This window comes from Panthera pardus, unplaced genomic scaffold (assembly GCF_024362965.1).
Source record: "Panthera pardus isolate Hobbes unplaced genomic scaffold, ASM2436296v1 HiC_scaffold_6, whole genome shotgun sequence".
NCBI lineage: Eukaryota > Metazoa > Chordata > Mammalia > Carnivora > Felidae > Panthera > Panthera pardus.
Genome location: NW_026526991.1, coordinates 64131333 through 64150714, shown reverse-complemented (window position 1 = coordinate 64150714; position 19382 = coordinate 64131333). Strand labels below are relative to the sequence as shown.

The 19382-nt window shown below is 39.1% G+C and overlaps 1 protein-coding gene across 12 annotated transcripts in view; it reads left to right on the top strand.

Annotated features, from left to right (window-relative positions):
* ATF1 (activating transcription factor 1) overlaps positions 1-19382 on the top strand; it is a 118155-nt gene that overhangs the window by 34891 nt on the left and 63882 nt on the right. For 8 of the 12 annotated variants that reach the window (XR_002072446.2, XM_053895809.1, XM_053895805.1 and 5 more), the window contains exons 3-4: positions 12498-12617; positions 15096-15196. Coding sequence is in view for 10 of the 12 variants with exons in the window: in XM_053895809.1 (XP_053751784.1) it covers positions 12498-12617; positions 15096-15196 (221 nt within the window). In the remaining 2 variants the exon portion in view is untranslated. Of the gene's footprint in view, positions 1-12497; positions 12618-15082; positions 15197-19382 lie in introns of all 12 variants that reach the window. The other 4 variants (XM_053895808.1, XM_053895812.1, XM_019419350.2 and 1 more) reach the window with 2 other exon arrangements.

The window sequence follows — 19382 nt, the reverse complement described above, 5'->3', positions numbered from 1 at the left end:
TTGTGAGATCATGTCCTGAGCTGAAATCAAGGGTCAGACACTTAACTGAGTCACCCAGGCACCCACATTTTTGTTTTAATGTGTTGAATTCAAAGATACCAGATTGCTTATTTGAAAGTTAGGGCATTGGATGGAACAAGATGGATTGTCAGCAATGAGAATGACCTATTCAAACTTAGAACAGAAAACATTTCTCTCTGGCCATGTTGGCATGAAGAAGATCAGAAGGTTAGCATCATCTCCTGTGTTCCACCCCTTACATTGCTTGGCTGGAAATAAAAATATTGGTCAAATGCCCTGAAGTGAGGAAATGTAGAATTCGAGTTAGGAAAGTCAGAGATACATCCAGAAGAAAGCATAGTAATAACTTCACTAAGTTATAGTGTCCAAAATCAGAAAATATTTCATTAATTTGCAAAACTTAATTTGTTTAGCATCACATGTGCCAGTTGGGTTAAGACCCTAGCTTGAGAATACAGTATGGAGCAAAAAGAGGCAAGTTCCTCATCTTCAGAGCACTTGCTGTCTGGTGGAGGAGACAACACACGGACCAGATAACTCACCCAGATAAAACTAACACTGAGAAGCGCAAAAGGTCATGCATAAAGACATAGGATAATATGAGAGTCTGTATGATAGGGGATTTGACCTTGTGGGGAATGGGACAGCTTTTCTAAGGAAATGATGCTGGAGTTGAAATCTGAAGGATGAGTAGGTGTTAACTTACAGGAATGAAGGGAAGACCTTTCTAGGCATGTGAGGGAATGTCTATGCCAAGGCCTTGGGAGGGAGCAGGGGAAGTAAAAGGAACTGTCAGGCTCCGCTGTGGGCAGAACTAGGGGAACATGTTTAAGATGAAGCAGGAGAGGGAGGAAGGAGACAGTCTGTGCAGGGCTTTGTAGACCATGATGAGTTTTTTAGTAGGTGTTTAAGAATTGTTTTGTGTGGTTTTTATTTTATTTTATTTTATTTTATTTTTTATTTTTATTTATTTTTTTTCACTGGAGAACTATTGGGATCCCATGTTTTGTGTGGTTTTTAAATTAAAAATACAATATACATTTTTTTAAAGTTTATTTTGAGAGAAACAGAGACAGCACAAGCAGGAGAGGGGCAGAGAGAGAGAGAGAGAGAGAGAGAGAGAGAGAGAGAGAGAGAGAGAATGAATGAATGAATATGAATGAATGAATCCCAAGCAGGCTCCGTGCTTTCAGCACAGAGCCTGACCTGGGGCTTGAGCTCATAAACTGTGAGATTGTGACCTGAGCCGAAACCAAGAGCCAGTCGGTTGAACATCCAACTTCAGCTCAGGTCACAATCATGTGGTTCGTGAGTTCAAGCCCCACATTGGGCTTGCTGTCAGCACAGAGCCTGCTTCAGATCCTCTGTTCCCCTCTCTCTGCCCCTCCCCTGCTTGCACTCTTTGTCAAAAATAAACATTAAAAAATGCAATATTTAGTAACAACATTGTTTTGATTATATTTATTTTTATATTTCCCATAGAGTTATGGCAAATGGTACTAGTTTTTACTTATAGTGAAAAAAGTTTTTTGGTTTTTTTTTTTTTAAGTGCATTTGAGTCTACAAAGGAGATACTTTAAAGAAAACTATTAAGTAGGTAGGTGTATAGGAGATACATGGATTTGGCATTCTGAAAGCATGTAGTTGAATGTGAATTCTTATCCAGTCACTTCTGTTTACCATGTGTAAATCCTAACTTTCCAAAGATCATTTGAATCTGAGACTTAGGAAGAGTGACATTTTGGAGCAAGTACAGCATACACTTAATTACAGAAAAAAATTTAAAACCACAAAGTTATGGTTAAATTCTCTTTACATTAAATAACAAACTTAGATGTAATTGTCTGGTTCATTTTATTTTTCATTTGTATTTTGAATTAATGGCTCCAGTCCATTAAGAACTGAGCAGATACCCTGGACTTAAGGATATGCCATCGTTGATGCTGTAGTAATTAACAAATCATTATTTCAAATGTCAAAACAGTCTTGTTTCTTCTTTTTCCTTGCAATGAAAAAGCAAAACAAATATACTTGATATGTTGGAAGCCAACTGAGAACATAGAGTGAGAGGTTATAAACTCTTTGCTTGGCATCAGGAGGCAAAGGGTGTCTTGTAAAAGAGCACTGGGCTCTGCAGCTAGATAGGACCAACCACTGTTGTGGTCACTATCGTGCTGGGTACTTTTCAAAAAACTTACTATGGACAATTTAAAACATATTCAGAATAAGATATTTATGTATATATGTATGTATGTATATTAAAAGACAGAACACAAGCAGGGGAGGGGCATAGAGAAAGGGAGTCAGAGTCTGAAGCAGGCTCCAGGCTCTGAGCTATCAGCACAGGCTCTGTGCTGACAACAGCGAGCCCAGTGCGGGGCTCAAACTCACGAACTATGAGATCATGACCTGAGCTGAGTCGGAGACTTAACCTACTGAACCACCCAGGTGCCCCCAGAATAAGACATTATTAGGTTGAACTCTCATGGCTCTTATGACCCACTTTGAGCATTTATTAACTCAGGGCTTCTTGTCCTCCCCCTACTTACCCCACCAACCAAATGGATTATATTGAAACAGATCCTAAATATCATCATTTTAGCCTTCAGTAGTTCAATACATTTCTCTGAATTATGAGGACTCCTTTAAAAAACCAAAACCACAATACTATCATCACACCTAAAATAATTATTACTTAATATTGCCAAATATCTATTCAGTGTTTAAGATTTTCCTGATTGTTATTACCTGATTGTTATTTATTGTATGTGCACACACATATTTAAAAAAATTTAAGGGTGCCTAGGTAGCTCAGTTGGTTGAGTGTCCCAACTCTTGATTTCTACTCAGGTCATGATCCCAGGGTCATAGGATTGAGCCCTGCATCTGGGATTCTCCCCCCTCTCTCTCTTTCTGGTCTCTCTCTCTCTCTCTCTCTCTCTGCTCCCCCCCCCCCCCCGCCCCCGCCCCTCTCACCCATTCGTGCACTCTCTTGCTTTCTCCAAAAAATATTTTTTTAATTGAAGTAAAATTAACATACAATGTCATATTAGTTTCAGATGTACAACATATTGATTCAGTAGTTCTTTTTTTTTTTTTTTAATTTTTATTTTAGAGAAAACAAAAGAGTACACCAGCCAGGGAGAGGGGCAGAGGGAGAGAGAGCAAGAATCCCAAGCAGGCTGCATGCTCATCAAGGAGGCTGACACAAGGCTCGATCCCACAAGTGCTCCTGATTCAGTAGTACTATACATTACTCACTGCTTATCATGATAAGTGTAGTCACCATTTGTCACCGAACAATGTTATTACAATATTAATGACTATATTACCTATGATTACTTTACATCCCCTTGACTTATTTATTTTATAACTGAAAGTTTTTACCTCTTAATCCCCTTTATCTATTTCAATCCATCCTCCTCCAACCTCCCCTCTGGCAACCATCAGTTCTCTGTATTTTAGAGTCTGTTTGTTTTTTCTATTCTACATAAAGGTGAAATCATACGATCTCTGTCTTTTTCTGTTTGACTTACTACATTTAGCATAATATCCTCTGGGTCCATCCATGCTGTCACACATGTCAAGGTCTCATTCTTTTTTATGGCTGAGTACCATTCCATTGTGTGTATATATCACATCTTCTCTTTCCATTTTATCTGTCTGTGGACACTTGGGTTTGCTTCCATACCTTCACTATTGTAAATAATGCTGCAAAAACATAGAGACACATATATCTTTTTGAATTAGTGTCTTTGTTTTCTTTGGGTAAATACCCAGTAGTGGAATTACTGGATCATACAGTATTGTACTTTTAATTTTTTAAGGAACTTCCATACTGTTTCCCATAGTACCTGTACCAATTTATGTTCCCGCCAGCAGTGCATGACGTTCGTTTTTCTTCACATCCTCACCAGCACTTGTGATTTCTTGTCTTCTTGATTCTACATCTGACAGGCATCAAATGATATCTCATTGTGGTTTTGATTTGCATTTCTCTGATTATTAGTGATATTGACAATTTTTTAATGTGTCTGTTGGACACCTGTATGTCTTTGAAAAAAATGTTTATTCAGATGTGCAGTTTTTTTTACTCCGGTTATTTGTGGTTTTGGTTTTGAATTGTAGAGCTTCTTTATTTATTTTGGATATTAATCCCTTATCAGGTATCATTTTCAAGTATCTTCTCCATTTCAGTGGGTTGCCTTTTCAACCCACTAATCAATTAGTGTTAATGATTTCCTTTGCTGTACAAAAGTTTTTAATTTTGGTATGTTTCCAATAGTTTATTTTTGCTTTTGTTTCCCTTACCTGCAGAGACATATCTAGAAAAATGTTGCTAAAGCCAATGTTATTGCCAGAGTTTTATAGTTAGAGTTAGTTTCAGGTCACATTTAGGTACTTAATTCATTGTGAGTTTAGGTAAAAGAAAGTGGTCCAGTTTCAATTTGTTGCACGTAGCCATACAGTTTTCTCAGCACTATTTGTTGAAGAGGCTATCTTTTCTCCGTTATATAGTCTTCCTTTGTAGTAGGTTAATTGACCATATAAGTGTGGGTTTATTTTTGGACTCTTTGTTCTGTTGATATATGATTACAATAGCTTTGTAATATATTTTGAAATCTGGGATCCTTCAGCTTTGTTATTCTTTCTCAGGATCTCTTTGGGTGTTTGGAGTCTTTTGTGGTTCCATACAGATTTTAGGATTGTTTATTCTAGTTCTGTGAAAAATGCTGTGGGTATTTTGATAGGGATTGCATTGAATTTATAAATTGCTTTGGGTAGTATGAACATTTTAACAATATTCTTCCAGTCAATAAACATGTCATATTTTTCCATTTGTTTGTGTCATTTCAATTTCTTTTTATCAGTGTTTTATAGTTTTCAGAGTACAAGTTTTTCACCTCCTTGGTTAAGTTTATCCCTAGGTGGTGGTGGTGGTGGTGGTTTTAATGGTGGTTGCCAAGGGCTTGCCAAAGAGTTAGGAGGAGGGGGATAGGAAATTATTGTTTAATGGGTACAGAGTTGTTTTTTAATTTTAGAGAGAGAGTAGGGGAGAGGAGCAGAAAGAGAGAGAAAGAATCTCAAGCAGGCTCCACACTCAGCAAGGAGCCTGATGTGGAGCTCGATCCCATGACCCTGGTATCATGACCTGAGCTGAAATCAAGAGTCGGACGCTCAACTGACTTAGCCACCCTAGGAGCCCCATTGTTGTTGTAAAGATTTTTCGTTTTCAAGTAATCTCTCCATTCATCATGGGGCTCACACCCACAACCCTGAGATCAAGTGTCACATGCTGTACTGACTGAGCCAGCCAGGTGCCCCAATATTTTATTATTTTTGATAGAATTGTAAATGGAATTGTTTTCTTTTTCTGCTGTTTCATCATTATTGTATAGAAATGCAGCAGATTTCTGTATATTAATTTTCCATCCTACAGCTTTACTGAATTTTATCAGTTCTAATAGTTTTTGGTGGAGTCTTTAGGGTTTTCTATATGTAGTATCATGTCATCTGCAAATAGTGCTGTTTTTACTTCTTCTTTATCAATTTGAATGCCTTTTATTTTTCTTGTCTGATTGCTGTGGGTAGGACTCCCAGTACTATATTGAATAAAAGTTGTGAGAGTGGACATCTTTGTCTTGTTCCCAGTCTTTAGAGGAAAAGCTCTGTTTTTCAGTATTGAATATGATGTTAGCTGTAGGTTTGTCATATATGGCCTTTATTATGTTGAGGTATGTTCTCTCTAAATCTTTGTCAAGAATTTTTAGCATGAATGGTTATTGTATTTTGTCAAATACTCTTTGCATCTGTTGAGATGATAATATGGCTTTTATCCTTTCTCTTATTATGTGATATATCATGCTGATTGATTTGCAAATCATGAACACCCTTGCATCCCTGGAATGAATCCTGCTTGATTTTGGTAAATGATTGCTTTTAATGTATCGTTGAATTCAGTTTGCCAATGTTTTGTTTTGTTGAGGGCTTTTGCATCTATGTTCATCAGAGATATTGGCTTGTAGTTTTCTTTTTTTGTAGAGTTTGTCTGGTTTTGGTATCAGGATAATGCTGGCCTCATAGAGTGAATTTGGAAACTTCTTTTCCTCTTCTATTTTTTTGGAATAGTTTGAGGAGAATAGTTGTTAACTCTTTAAATGTTGGGTAGAATTCACCTGTGAAGCCAGTTGGTCCTTGACTTTTGTTTGTTGGGAGTTTTTTTTATTACTGACTCAGTATCATTAGTAATCAGTCTGTTCAAATTTTCTATTTGTTACTCTTTATTTTAGAAGATTATATGTTTCTAGGAATTTATCCACTTTCTAGGTTGATTTGTTGGCACATACATTTTCATAACATCCTCTTATAATCCTTATAATCTCTTCTAATAATTCTCTTATAATCTCTGTGGTGTCCGTTATTTCTCTTACTTCATCTCTGATTTTGAGTCCTGTATTTTTTTCTCCTGATGAATCTGGCTAAAGGTTTATCAATTTTGTTTTATCTTTTCAAAGAATCAGTTCCTGGTTTCATTGATCTTTCCTATTTTTTTTTTTTCAAGTCTCTATTTCATTTATTTCTGATATAATCTTTGTATTTCCTTCCTTCTAGCTTTGGGCTCTGTTCTTTTTCTAGTTTTCTGGTGTAAGTTTAGGTTGTTTATTTGAGATTTTTTGTTTTTCTTGAGGTAGGCCTGTTTTGCTATGTACTTCCCTCTTAGAACTACTTTTGCTGCATCTCAGAGAATTTGGACTGTTGTGTTTTCATTTTCATTTGTCTCTGTGTATTTTTTTTTTTCTTCTTTGATTTCTTGGTCGACCTATTAATTGTTTGGTAGCATGTTATTTAGCTTTCACATAATTTGTGTTCATTTTATATTTTTTTCTTGTAATTGGTTTCTAGCTTCATACAGTTGTGTTTGAAAAGATGCTTGATATGATTTCAGTCTTCTCGAATTTATTGAGTTTCATTTTGTCCTAAAATGTGATGTGTCCTGGAGAATGTTGCATGTGCACTAAAAAAAATGTGTATTCTGCTTGTTTTGGATGGAATGTTGTGTATATATATATCTGTTGGGTCCATCTGGTCTAATGTGTCATTCAAAGCCAGTGTCCCTGTTGATTTTCTGTTCTGTCTGGATGATCTATCCATTGATTTAAGGGGGGTGTTGAAGTCCCTTACTAATTATATTACTGTCCTTTTTCTCTCTTTATGTCTGTTAATAATTGCTTTATGTATTTAGTTGCTTTTATGTTGAGAGTATAGATATTTACAGTTGTTATATCCTCTTGTTGGGTTTTTTTCCCTTTATCATTATGTAGTGTCCTTTGTCTCTTGCTACAGTCTTTGTTCTAAAGTCTATTTTGTGTGATGTAAGTATTGCTATCCTGGCCTTTTTCTTTTCACTTCCTTTTGCATGGTACATGTTTTTCTAGCCCTTCACTTTCCATCTACATGTGTCTTTTGGTCTGAAATGAGTGTCTTGTAGGCACCAAATAGGTGGGTCTTTTTTTTCTTCCTATTTTGAATTTTTTTTAATGTTTATTTTTGAGAGAGCGTGAGTGGGGGATGGGCAGAGAGAGGGAGACACAGATTCCAAAGCAGGCTCTAGGCTCCAAGCTGTCAGCACAGAGCCCAACATGGGGCTTGAACTTACGAACTGTGAAATCATGACCTGAGCCAAAGTCTGATGCTTAACCGGATACTTAACCCACTGAGCCACCCAGGTGCCCCAGGTGGGTCTTTTTTAAAATCCATTCAGTCACACTGTGTCTTTGGTTTGGAGCATTAAGTTCATTTACATTTAAATTAATTATTGATGGGTATGTATTTATTGGTATTTTGTTACTTGTTTTCCAGTTGTTTTTGTAGTCCTTCTCTTTTACTTTCTTCTCTTGATCTCTTCCCTTGTGGTTAGATGGCTTTCTTTAGTGTTAGGCTGGGATTCCTTTCTCTTTATTCTGATGAAATAAAATAACTCTTTTGTGAAGTCCAGTGAGTGTCTTTATGATTATTACTTCAAATTCTTTATCAGGCATATTGTTTATTCCTGTTTCTTTTAGCTCTTTTGCTCTGATTTTGTCCTTTGGGACATATTCCTTTGTCTCCTCATTTGTCTAACTCTCAGTGTTTATTATTTGTACGTATTAGAGAGGTCTGCTCTGTCTCCTGGTCTTAAAAGTAGTGGCCTTGTGTGGAAGAGATCCTGTGGTGCCCTGTAGTAAAATGTTCCCTTGTCTCTAGAACCAGGTGCTCCAAGGGTGTCTCCTATGTATGTGGGCTGTGTGCACCCTTTTGTTGTGGCTGAGTCCTGTTTGCCTTCAACCCAGTTGGTTGCAGTGACCCATCTTTCCTGTTGTGGGCTCACCGGGCAGGGTTTGGTCCCTGCAGCGTTGAGGGGTCTGATGCCTCCACAGGCAGGAGGTGCGCATGGCCAGCAGTCCTGCTAGCTGGCTGCAGTTAGTCTCTGCCACAGCTGCGGGCCCACCAAAGGGCTTTCTCTGTGCTCAGCCACTTGAGGGGTTTTGGTTGGTGGGTGGGTCAACATTCAGGGTAGATGTCTGCCATCAGTCTGTCGCAGTTGGGGGCACACTGATGGGCAGGATTTTTCTCCCTCTGTGGCCAGCTAAAAGGCTTGCAGCCCAAATGGCGTGCACACTTGCATGTGTAGCCGTCTTCCCCTCTCTCCTGACAGGAGTCACTTTGGAGTAGCATCAGTCTCTGCTGGGGCTGCTTGCAAGGTGTGGTGGGGTGGGAGCTACTTCTGAGGGATGCCCCCTGAGGCATGTGGGTGGATGGGGCCTGTTTGCTGGAGAACACAGGGGTGGGGCACATGGTGCTAGTAAAGTTAGCACTGGTTCCTGCAAGTGTCCAGCTCACGTCATTCGCCTTCACTTTTGTTCTTGGAGAAATCTCTGGAAGAGCCTTGCCCCTTTAGTAAGTAGGTCTATCTCCTTCACGTGTACCCTAGGCATTTTTCAAACTGCTGCTTCTATGCTGTGTCTCAGGCAGGGTTATTTATTATGCTGGCTCTTTACAGTTTCCTATCTCCCTCCAGCTCTCCTGGAGTTAAGCCCAGATTTTTAAAGTACCTCAAGTTAAATCACACTGATTTTTAAAGCTCCCAAAGTTAAGCCCCGCTGGTTTTCAAAGCCAGATGTTAGAGAGGCTTCTCTTCCCATCGTGGTCCCCAGCACATGGGGTACCTGGTCTGGGGTGTGATCCTCTTGCTTCTCAGTGCTTGTGGGGTCTCTCCCATTTGTGATTAGTCTCCCCAGTGGGGTTGGTTCTCAACCCCCTCTCTGCTCCTCTTAATCCTTTTCAAGGTGGCCTCCTCTCTATGATTTAACTGCGGAAGGTCTATTCTGCCAGTCTTTAGGTCGTGTTCAGAGTTAGTTGCGCAGGTGGAGCTGTTATCTTCATGTGTCTGTGGAGTGACATGAGCTCAGGATCCTTCCACTCTGCCATCTTTCTCACAATCCGCACATATATATTTGGCAACAGTTTATTGAGCCAGGATCCAAATAAGAGACAATATATGTAGGCTCTTTCTCTTCACTGTTTCTCTCCACCCTTTGTTTTTACCTTATTACTCGTTTAATCTTCATTATAACTGTGAAAAAGATAATATTCCATTTTCAAAGGAGGAAGCTAAGGTCCTGAAAGGTAAAGTAATTTGCAGAGTTAGTGAGTGCCTTTAGCTGAAAATCAGCCCAAGGCTATCTGTCTCTAAAGCCTGTGTGCCTTTCAGAGTTAAAAAACTTTAACGTTTATTTATTTTTGAGACAGAGAGAGACAGAGCATGAACGGGGGAGGGTCAAAGAGAGGGAGACAGAATATGAAACAGGCTCCAGGCTTTAAGCTGTCAGCACAGAGCCCGATGCGGGGCTTGAACTCACAGACCGCAAAATCGTGACCTGAGCCGGAGTCAGACACTTACTGACTGAGCCACCCAGGCGCCCCATCTGTGTTTCAACCTCATGTTAAAATTAGGGGACCAGCTCCTTCTTTTTCTCTTTTCAGAGTGATCTCGGGATTTAGATTATGAAGTTTGAGAGTGGGAGTAGGAAAACACTGGTTTTTGGGACGCTGAATAATGAGTATTTTGTGAGGTTAGAACTGTGATAACAAGGGTGAGGGATTACTAATACCTGAAACAAAATCTGGTGCCTTTTTTCCACCTGCCAGACCCACAATCTGCACAAAATCACAAGGATTGCCAGAAACCCTGAATGAATGATTGCTTTTATCTTGTAGAAATGTAAATTAATTGCACCACAAGCTTTCCCCATTAGTTGAATGGTTGGCTTCAGTTGGCATCTGAAACGTAAGACGACCTTCATTTATTTTCTCTGAGTGTAATGGTAACTCTAGAGCTGGACTCTTTAAGATTTGTGAATCCTATTTTAACTCTTTAATTTTTGTGTCCCCCTAATGGGGTGCTGTCAAAGAGAAAGAGCCAGACATATGTTCAAGGTAGCAAGACATACTTCATTCAGATGAAGGCAGTAGAGAAGAGAGAGTGCCACAAAAATTGAGCTCAAATCTGCTGAAACAAAAGGTACTTTTTAAATGCCAGGGTGTGCGAAAGGACAAGTACCGAAGATGTTAGGATGGGAGGATGGGAGGTTGGTCGGTGTGATTAGGACGTCTGTGTTTGCTAATTGATGCTTATCAAAGTTACCCTCCTACTCTCCCACAGAGACTGGGAGACAAGGGCTCTAATCTTGCTGATGATTACATTTCAAAGGGATGGCTCCCAGGTCTTGAGAGGAGACATTTCTGGGTTATGGAAGATTTATATCTCAAGAATCAGAGAAAGGATTTACAACTCTAAGTTTCCTAAAGTAAACACTGTAAGCAAAGTGCGGTCAGGGGCCTTAGGTTTTAACTGGAACAAACAGTACATTTTTTGGCAGCATTGAGCTTTCTCGGGCAGGCATTTTAAGGGGGCTGGAGTCATCCTAGGGACATGGCCGTAAGCTGATAAAAGCAGTTCTAGAATTTGGTTTATGTCTTTTAGTGTGTGATGAGAGAGGTTGATAGAAATCGTTTGTGTGGCAGTTTGCAGCTCTCAGTACCCGGATAAAATTTTATATACAAAATTTCATGACCTGCGCATTTTGGGGGATGATGAGGCTGGAATTTAATCCCATCTTGGGAAGGGGAAAAGAACCTTCAATGAAAGGGAATAAGGCATTGTTTTGGGGGCTTTATGCAAACAAAAAAAGAAGGGAGCAGTCAGGAAGTTGATTTATAAGACCTGAGAAGCAGCCTTGGATTTTGTTATTTAACTCTAAGATGAATGGTATGGACCAGAGTAGTCCACAGGAAGGTGAGAGATCACTATTAACTGAAAATATTAGAAAGCTTCTTGGAAGAGAGAGAACCTGAGCTGAGCCTTGAAGGTTGATGGGTGGGCCTTTCTTGGCTTAGCATTTTATTGTGGTATTTCCATGACACCCCATCGGATTTCCATAGAAATAAATTATAATCTCATAATTGAATTATTTATTTTTAAATATTTGATTTTTCTTTCTTTCTTTTTTTTTTTTTTATTTTTCTTTAAAAACACCACACAAAGTTGATATTTCTCTGACTTTTTGACTCTTGATCTCTGGATTGGTTTTCAGCCAGATCTTTTCAGAATAACGTTACGATTTTTTTAAATGTTTCTTTATTACTTTGAGAGAGAGAGAGAGAGACAAAGCACAAGCGGGGGAGGGACAGAGAGAAGAGAGGGAGACACAGAATCTGAAGCAGAATCTAGGCTCTGAGCTCTCAGCACAAAGCCCAGTGCAGGGCTTGAGCTCCTGGACTGTGAGATCATGACCTGAGCTGAAGTCAGATGCTTAACCGAGTGAGCCAGCCTGGCACCCACCTAAATTTTTTTTTTAATATTTATTTTTGAGAGACAGAGCACAAGCAAGGGAGCGAGGGGCAGAGAAAGAGGGAGACACAGAATCTGAAGTAGGTTCCAGGCTCTGAACTGTCAGCACAGAGCCCGACCCAGGGCTCAAACTCACAAACCGTGGGATAGTGACCTGAGCCGAAGTTGGATGCTTAACCAGTGGAGTCACCCAGTCGCCCCAGAATAACATGTTCTAAACAGCCTCCACATTTTTGCACAATCAGTTCTCTGCCCCAGATACCTCCCAATCCCCCTCCCCCCCCCCCCCCCCCCCGCCATATACAACTTCAGTGAATCGTTTATCCTTCAAGACCCAGATGACGTAGCACCCTTTCTTTGCTCCAACGGTACTTTCTGCTTTTCCTCTTCTATTACAGTTCTTATTGTGTTTGTTATAGTTTGTAATGTCAACCCCCTAGTACAGTCTCTGGCCCATAGAAGATACGTAATGTTACTAGATGTGGTTAAATATAATAAGCTCTGAACTATGTTTTCCAGTGTTAAGAACTCAGTTATCTTATATGCATAGGTATAATATGTTAATTGAATTTTTATTTGTTCTTAGATGGCATTAAGAGGATCTGCGCCAGTGACAATTATACCTCTTCCTGGAGAGCAAGTACAGGTTCAGGGGGTCATCCAGACAGCTCAGTCTTCTGTAATTCACCCACCACACGTGCAAACGGTACAGAAATTCAAAGACTTAGTGGTTGAGAGAAGGGACTTTTATACACTAAGTCTTTGGACACAATTGAAGTTGCTATAGTTACAATATTATAAACCAAGATAGTAAAGTTGTCTTAGAAATTAGGCTATGGAACAAATGAGGCAAATAGAAAAGTTTGTGAATTTCTAATTTCATGTATGGACTACCCAGTGAAAAAGGAAAGCAATTTGGGGGGAATTTATTGCTTGGAAATGAAGGACTTTAAGAGACAGAATCTTTTTGTCCCAGTGGTATCTTTCATGAGAAAGAGAATTCTGAAGCAAGGGTGATGGTGTTAGTGTCAACAAAGTAAAAAAAAAAAAAAGTACCTACTTTATGCTTTGTGGAAGTCAAATAAGAGCGTTCTCATAGTAGAGGCAAGTTCTTATTTATATCTGTGTACCTTCATATTACCAGCTGACAGGAGCAGGAAGGAAAAGGTGATCCTGGGTTCTTTTTCCTTCTACTCTTTCTCCCCATTTTATCTTCTGGCCCTTGTGAGTCTCCGAATGCCTCTGGTCATCCCTCATTTCTTCCTCCTGACTATTTAGTATCTGGTGGTGCTGTCAGCTCTAGAGCTGCATGTTTATGTGATTTTTCTATTTGAAAGGTGACAACTGCATGGATTTGTGAGTTTTTACTCTTAGTTGCTAGTCGTTAAATAGAAATACTTGATCTTAATTATATAAGTAAACTCTTAGTTCCAGAAATTATTTCTTGAGTTCAGTGGGACACTTTGGAGTAAATTTAGGGACAGTGAAAATAGTTAAGGGTTTAGGTTAGAAATGGAAATCCATGATGCTTGAGGAAATATGGAAGGGACATATCTCTTAATTACTTTGGGTTGTGATCATTCTTTTCTGCCAAAAGATACAGATTTTAATATAAAATGTAAATAGCTGTACATTAGAACTTGTTTTTGAGGAAGATTATAGAATGTAAAACAGATTTATAGAAATTTAAGATCTACATCTGATTAGGGGAAGGCTTTCTGTAGATAGTAATGTAAAGCACTGATTTGTTAGGTCCTTTCTAGAAACCTGATTGGGTTATTTTATTTTTTAAAATAAAGATGAAGTATTTCCTTGTCTCTCTAACCCTCCCCCACTCAGGCTCTGTCTGACTCTCAAAAGTAAATAATAAACATTAAAATAAAGATGAAGTAAAAAATCTATCCATAGTGCAACTTTGGACAAATATTGGGAAATTTAATACATTTTAAAAATTGAAAATAACTTGTTTTATTAATTATACTGTAGGGGCACCTGGGTGGTTCAGTTGGTTAATCCGACTTTGGCTCAGGTTATGATTCACGGTGCGTAGGTTCTAGCCTTGCGTCGGGCTCTGTGCTGACAGCTCAGAGCCTGGAGCCTGCTTCGGATTCTGTGTCTCCCTCTCTCTCTCCCCCCCTCCCCCACTCACGCCCTGTCTCTGTATCTCAAAAATGAATGACATAAAAAAAAAAAAGATACTGGTATAGTTTAAAACTTGCATGTGGTTATTATCTTGTTGACATAATTTTAGAGGACTTATTATTAACAGTTACCATTTAATATGTCCTTGCTATATGCTGTGCACTCAGTGCTTTACAGGTATTTGTGAAGTGAGATGAAGCCTAATTAGTACAGTTTTCTAAGTTGCATGTGCTTATACCTACCCTTGCCAGTGAACTCCATCTTGCTATATACATAATGGTATGTTCTCAGTCCTTGTTTTATTTCATCTGTTAGCAGTACTTAACATAGTTGATCATTCTCTTTGATACACTGCTTTTGCTAGCTGTCTAGGACACGTCACTTACCTGGTATTTTTCCTGCCTCAGTGGTGGCTTATTCTTGGTCTTTTTTGCTGGTTCGTCCCCTTCTTCCCAACCTGTTAATGTTAGAATGTTCCTGGGTTTTCTTCTTGGTCATCTTCTCTGTGTATTGAGCCCATCCAGTCTTAGGGCTTTATGGACTACCTAGAGAGCTGTGACTCCCAAGTTTATATGTCTAGCCCAAGACCTCGTGCCTGACTCAAAGGCTTGTATATTTAGCAGTCTCTGCAATGTTATTATCTAATAATTTGATAATAGTTGGATATCTAGTAGCACTTCAAAATGAGCATGTCTGGAGTCCAAATCAGATTAATGATTTAAAAAACTGAGCATCAATTTTTTATCAGTATAGAAATAGGGTGGAAATCAGAGACTGGCCTTTATAACTCTAGTTAAATAGTATTGCTTTATTTAGGGATAGACTTTCTTCTTTGTTCTGAGCATGCTGTATTGTACATTCCTTTAATTAGTTTGGGCTCTTGAAATAAATTTTGTTTTTTCATTTGCTCCTTTATTTTAGACCTTAGATTTAATGACAAATGAATTTGGTTGGCAGGAGACAGATTGTATTTTCTGAAAGTAAGATTAAATTGTTTTCCACCTGCATTGTTTATCACCATAAAACCAGTTCTGTTTTTCAGGTGTCATCTTTATCAGAAAGTGAGGAGTCTCAGGACTCATCAGACAGTATAGGCTCTTCACAGAAAGCCCACGGGATCCTAGCACGGCGCCCATCTTACAGGTGAGTACTCGGCATTTTGGATCCTGTGTGTGTTCTATAACCAATAAGTTGGAATGGTGCTGTGCAAAGCAAACTATATAAAGAGGGAGCATGTGGCCGTATAGGATGGGAAATGTTAAGAGAGAGAGATTTGAGCCAGACTATGAAGGGCCTAAATTGCTGTGCTGAAGAGGAATTTAATCTTACCTTCTGGCAAAGTACTAGATTTCCATATTTACTTTTAGATAGTTAACTTTAAAAGCAACATGACTATAGATTTTAGGAATTGAACTGCTTTGTGTTCCCTTTCTTAGCTTCCTAACTCTGGGCCTTCATCTTGTCCCTTTGCTGAAACACATTTTTCTGCATTCTGCATAATTCCTGCACATACTTTAAGCCTTATTTCCTCCTAGAAGTCTTCTGATTACCTTTATTCCAACTCCCAAGACCAAGTTATGTCTTTCTTCTGTGGCATTCTTTTTACTGACCCTTGTTACAGTATTTATCTCATCCTGTTGGAATTCCAGTTAATAATACATGGGCCAGGGGTACCTAGTTAGCTCAGTCAAAATAAAATGCAACTCTTGATCTTAGGGTTGTGAGTTTAAGCCCCATGTTGCCTGTAGAGATAACTAAAAAAATAATAATAATACATAGACTGTGCTGGGTTTTTTTTAATTTTTCTTTTTACATTTATTTATTTTTGAGAGACAGAAACAGAGCACAAGTGGGAGAGGGGCAGAGAGAGAAGGAGACACAGAATCCGAAGCAGGTTTCAGGCTCTGAGCTGTCAGCACAGAGCCTGACGCGGGGCTCGAACTCACAAACCCCAAGATCATGACCTGAGCTGAAGTCAGATGCTCAACTGACTGAGCCACCCAGACGCCCCTAGGTTGTGGTGTTTTTAAAAATTTTTTAATGCTTATTATTTTTGAGAGAGAGCATGAGCAGGGGAGGGGGGGAGAGAGAGAGAGAGAGACACAGAATCTGAAGCTGGCTTCAGGCTCTGCACCGTCAACATAGAGCCCAGTGCAGGGCTTGAACTCACAAACCGCAAGATCATGATGTGGGCTGAAGTCGCACACCTAACTGAGCCACCCAGGCGCCCATGGGCTGTGCTCTTAAATAAGTTTTTGCACTGTAAAGGAATCATACAAGAGTAGATGCTCAATAATTACTTGTTGAACAAAACTAGAAGGTAGGAGGAAAGGGAGACAGGAAAGGATAAAGGAAAGGAAAGAGTTTAGCAGGGAAGAGAACAGAGAGAGGATCCCAAGCAGGCTTCATGCTGTCAGCGCAGAGCCCAACGCAGACCTTTAACCCACAGACTGTGAGATCATGACCTGAGATCATGACCTGAGCTGAAATCAGAAGTCAGATGCTCAGCCAAGTGAGTCACCCAGGTGCCCCTAGATTAATTATTAAATAAATTAATAACTTGTAGATTAACTTATTAAATAAATAACTGGAAAACACCAAAGATAACAGTAAGATCTTAAAATCTTCTAATGAAAAAAGGTAAATCACCTTGAAAAGAATGACCATTAGGCTAATAGGTTTTTGAAGGTAATATTAGAAGACAATAGACTATAAAATCTTTAACAAGAGAAAGTAACTATTGCTCTGGAATTTTATACCCGATGGAACAATCATTCCAAAATAATGGTGAAATAAAATTCATTTCAAACTGATTTAAGAGTTTACTAAAGGTTACACCTCAGGAAGAAGAAAAATGAGTCCAAATGGAAGGAATTGTGAATATAAGAAAGAATGGTGAACTAAGACATTCATTGATTTTTTACTTTTTAGAACCTTTGATTTTTAGAACAGTAATGATTAATTTGTGTAGTTTAAAAACAAAATGCAAAGAATTATAGCAGACAGAAATATGTGAGATAAAGAATGGCTTATTAGATCCCTGTATTGATTACTTATATTGTTATTGATTAGACGACCTTAGATTATTGGAGGCAGTCACCAAAAGAATGCAAATAAAAGTTTAATTTCCAGGGTGCCTGGGTGGCTCAGTTAAGCATCCGACTTCTGCTCAGGTCATAATCTCCCGGTTCGTGAGAGCCTGGAGCCTGCTTCGGATTCTGTGTCTCCCTCTCTCTCTGCCCCTCCCTCACTCGCACTCTCTCAAAAATGAATAAATGTTTAAAAAAAAAATTTTTTTTTTAAAGTTTAAGTTCCGAACAAGGGGGCTCTACCAGCACAAAAGTTCCTGGACAAAGTACTTGTTAATGTATTGTGCATTTATAGGAAATAATAGAAATATCATATTCCCCCAGTAATCATAAAAACCATATATATACTGTTAAACAAAATTTGAGTAAATTTGAAGGTCTAATTGACTATTAAAGGGCACCATCCCCTCTGAGAAGTTGTACAAAATGGAAGATTTGTATATAGGAAAGAAGGAGGGGCAAAAAAGTTATTGGTAAAAGAATTTTTCCAGGCAAGGTTATCTTCCCCTTAGGCCTAAGTGCCAGGAGGTCTTATCATTGCAGATTCTTATCTTCCTTTGGTGGGATGGAGAAAGCCCATGTGACAAATTACCTCATTGGTGCTGATCTGAAACTTTCTGACTAGTTAAGACTACATTTTTGGGGGAAGGTTGAAACTGCAATTAAGTACTAACTCCCCCAGTTTGGGGACTCAACCTAAGTGATGCCATTTAGGGCTGTGGTTTTCTCTTTAACAGTTCCTTCCTTTTAATCAGACGTTCAGCTTAGAGATGTGATCAAATTTTAAGGCATTAGTGCCACTCTCAGTTACCATTCAAAAGTTCTCGCAGTTTTTGTTGTTCCTTTTGTGTGATCTCAGACGTGTATGTACACGTGCTTAATATCTGTGATATTCACAGGTCACAGCTTCAGGTTCATATTCTCTTCGTGTTTCAGTCTTAGATCATTTGTTTGGTGGTTAGTGGCTATGAACATGCATTTAAAGCTTTTGAGAGAATACAACGCACACAGATTATTATGATTCCTATAAGAATAATTCTCAATATTTGAAGTGCACTCTAGAGCCTTGGTCTCCAAGGCCTAAGCCAGTCAAAATCAAGTAAGTGAAAGAAAGAACCTCGTGGAAGGAGTCAACTTTTTAAAGCCAAATGTCTTGTTCTGTGATCTTTTGTAATTTTAACTTTTCAAAAGTGTTAATTAATCCTGGTACAACAGTAGGTGGTGTTGGCCACAGCACAGACAACTCCTTCTCAGCTAACAGATGAATCAAGACAGTCTGTCTGTTATCAAGGACCACTTTGGCTAGAGGATCTAAGGATCCTAGCAGATAATGCAGTAAAAGTATGATCCATCGTCTTGGATAGAAACAGTCTACCTTGTTGTAAGCTACTTCTCTCTCTTGTCAATTTGATTTAGAGATCTCCAGCGTCTGTACAAGACCAGATGGAGCCTTCTTTAGCTGTGTGGTGTTTACCCAGGGCTTAATACCTTTTAGTTTTGCAGTAGTGTCAGTGGTCAGGAGCACTTGGTAAGGTACTTTCTAACAGGACTTGAGAGCTGGGTGTTTGTTTCTGGGTTTTTTTTATGACCTTTCCAAAATACCAGTCACCAGGCTCCAGACTGTGACCAACAGGATCCTTTGATACCGTCTGGGAAAGCTTCTTTAACCTGTTGGTGATAGGCTTTAGAATAAGACATTAAAGACTTCTAGTAACTGGTTATACTAGCATGAGACAGACAACAAGGAATCAGCAGAAAGTTGTATACCGGTAGACAGTGAGTGGTCTGCCTGTGACTGTCTCCTATGGAATGTATTGCAAATAGTGAGCAGAGCCAGTGGCAGCACTTTAGGCCAACACCTTGCCGAATTCAGCAAGCTGAGAGATGTTGAGAACTTCATTAGTTCTCTCCACCTTGCCTGATGATTAAGGGTGATGGGGCAATGATAATTCCGAGATATTTGTAAGGCCTTTATCAAGGCTTGAATGATTTGCCCAGTGAAGTGCGTGCCTCAGTGGAAAGTACAGCCCAAATATGGGAAACACATTTTCTAAGGGTTTTGTTTGTTTGTTTTCCCCTGCTGCAATACTAATGCCCTCACACTGGCAAACTTCAGTCTATCCAGAAAACATACATACACTAACAAGAAAATATTAATAGCCCATACGAGGTGGCAAATGAATGAAGTCCAGCTGCGGGTGTTCAGAGGGAGGAGGTTTGAGGCCTCTGGGAACAAAAAG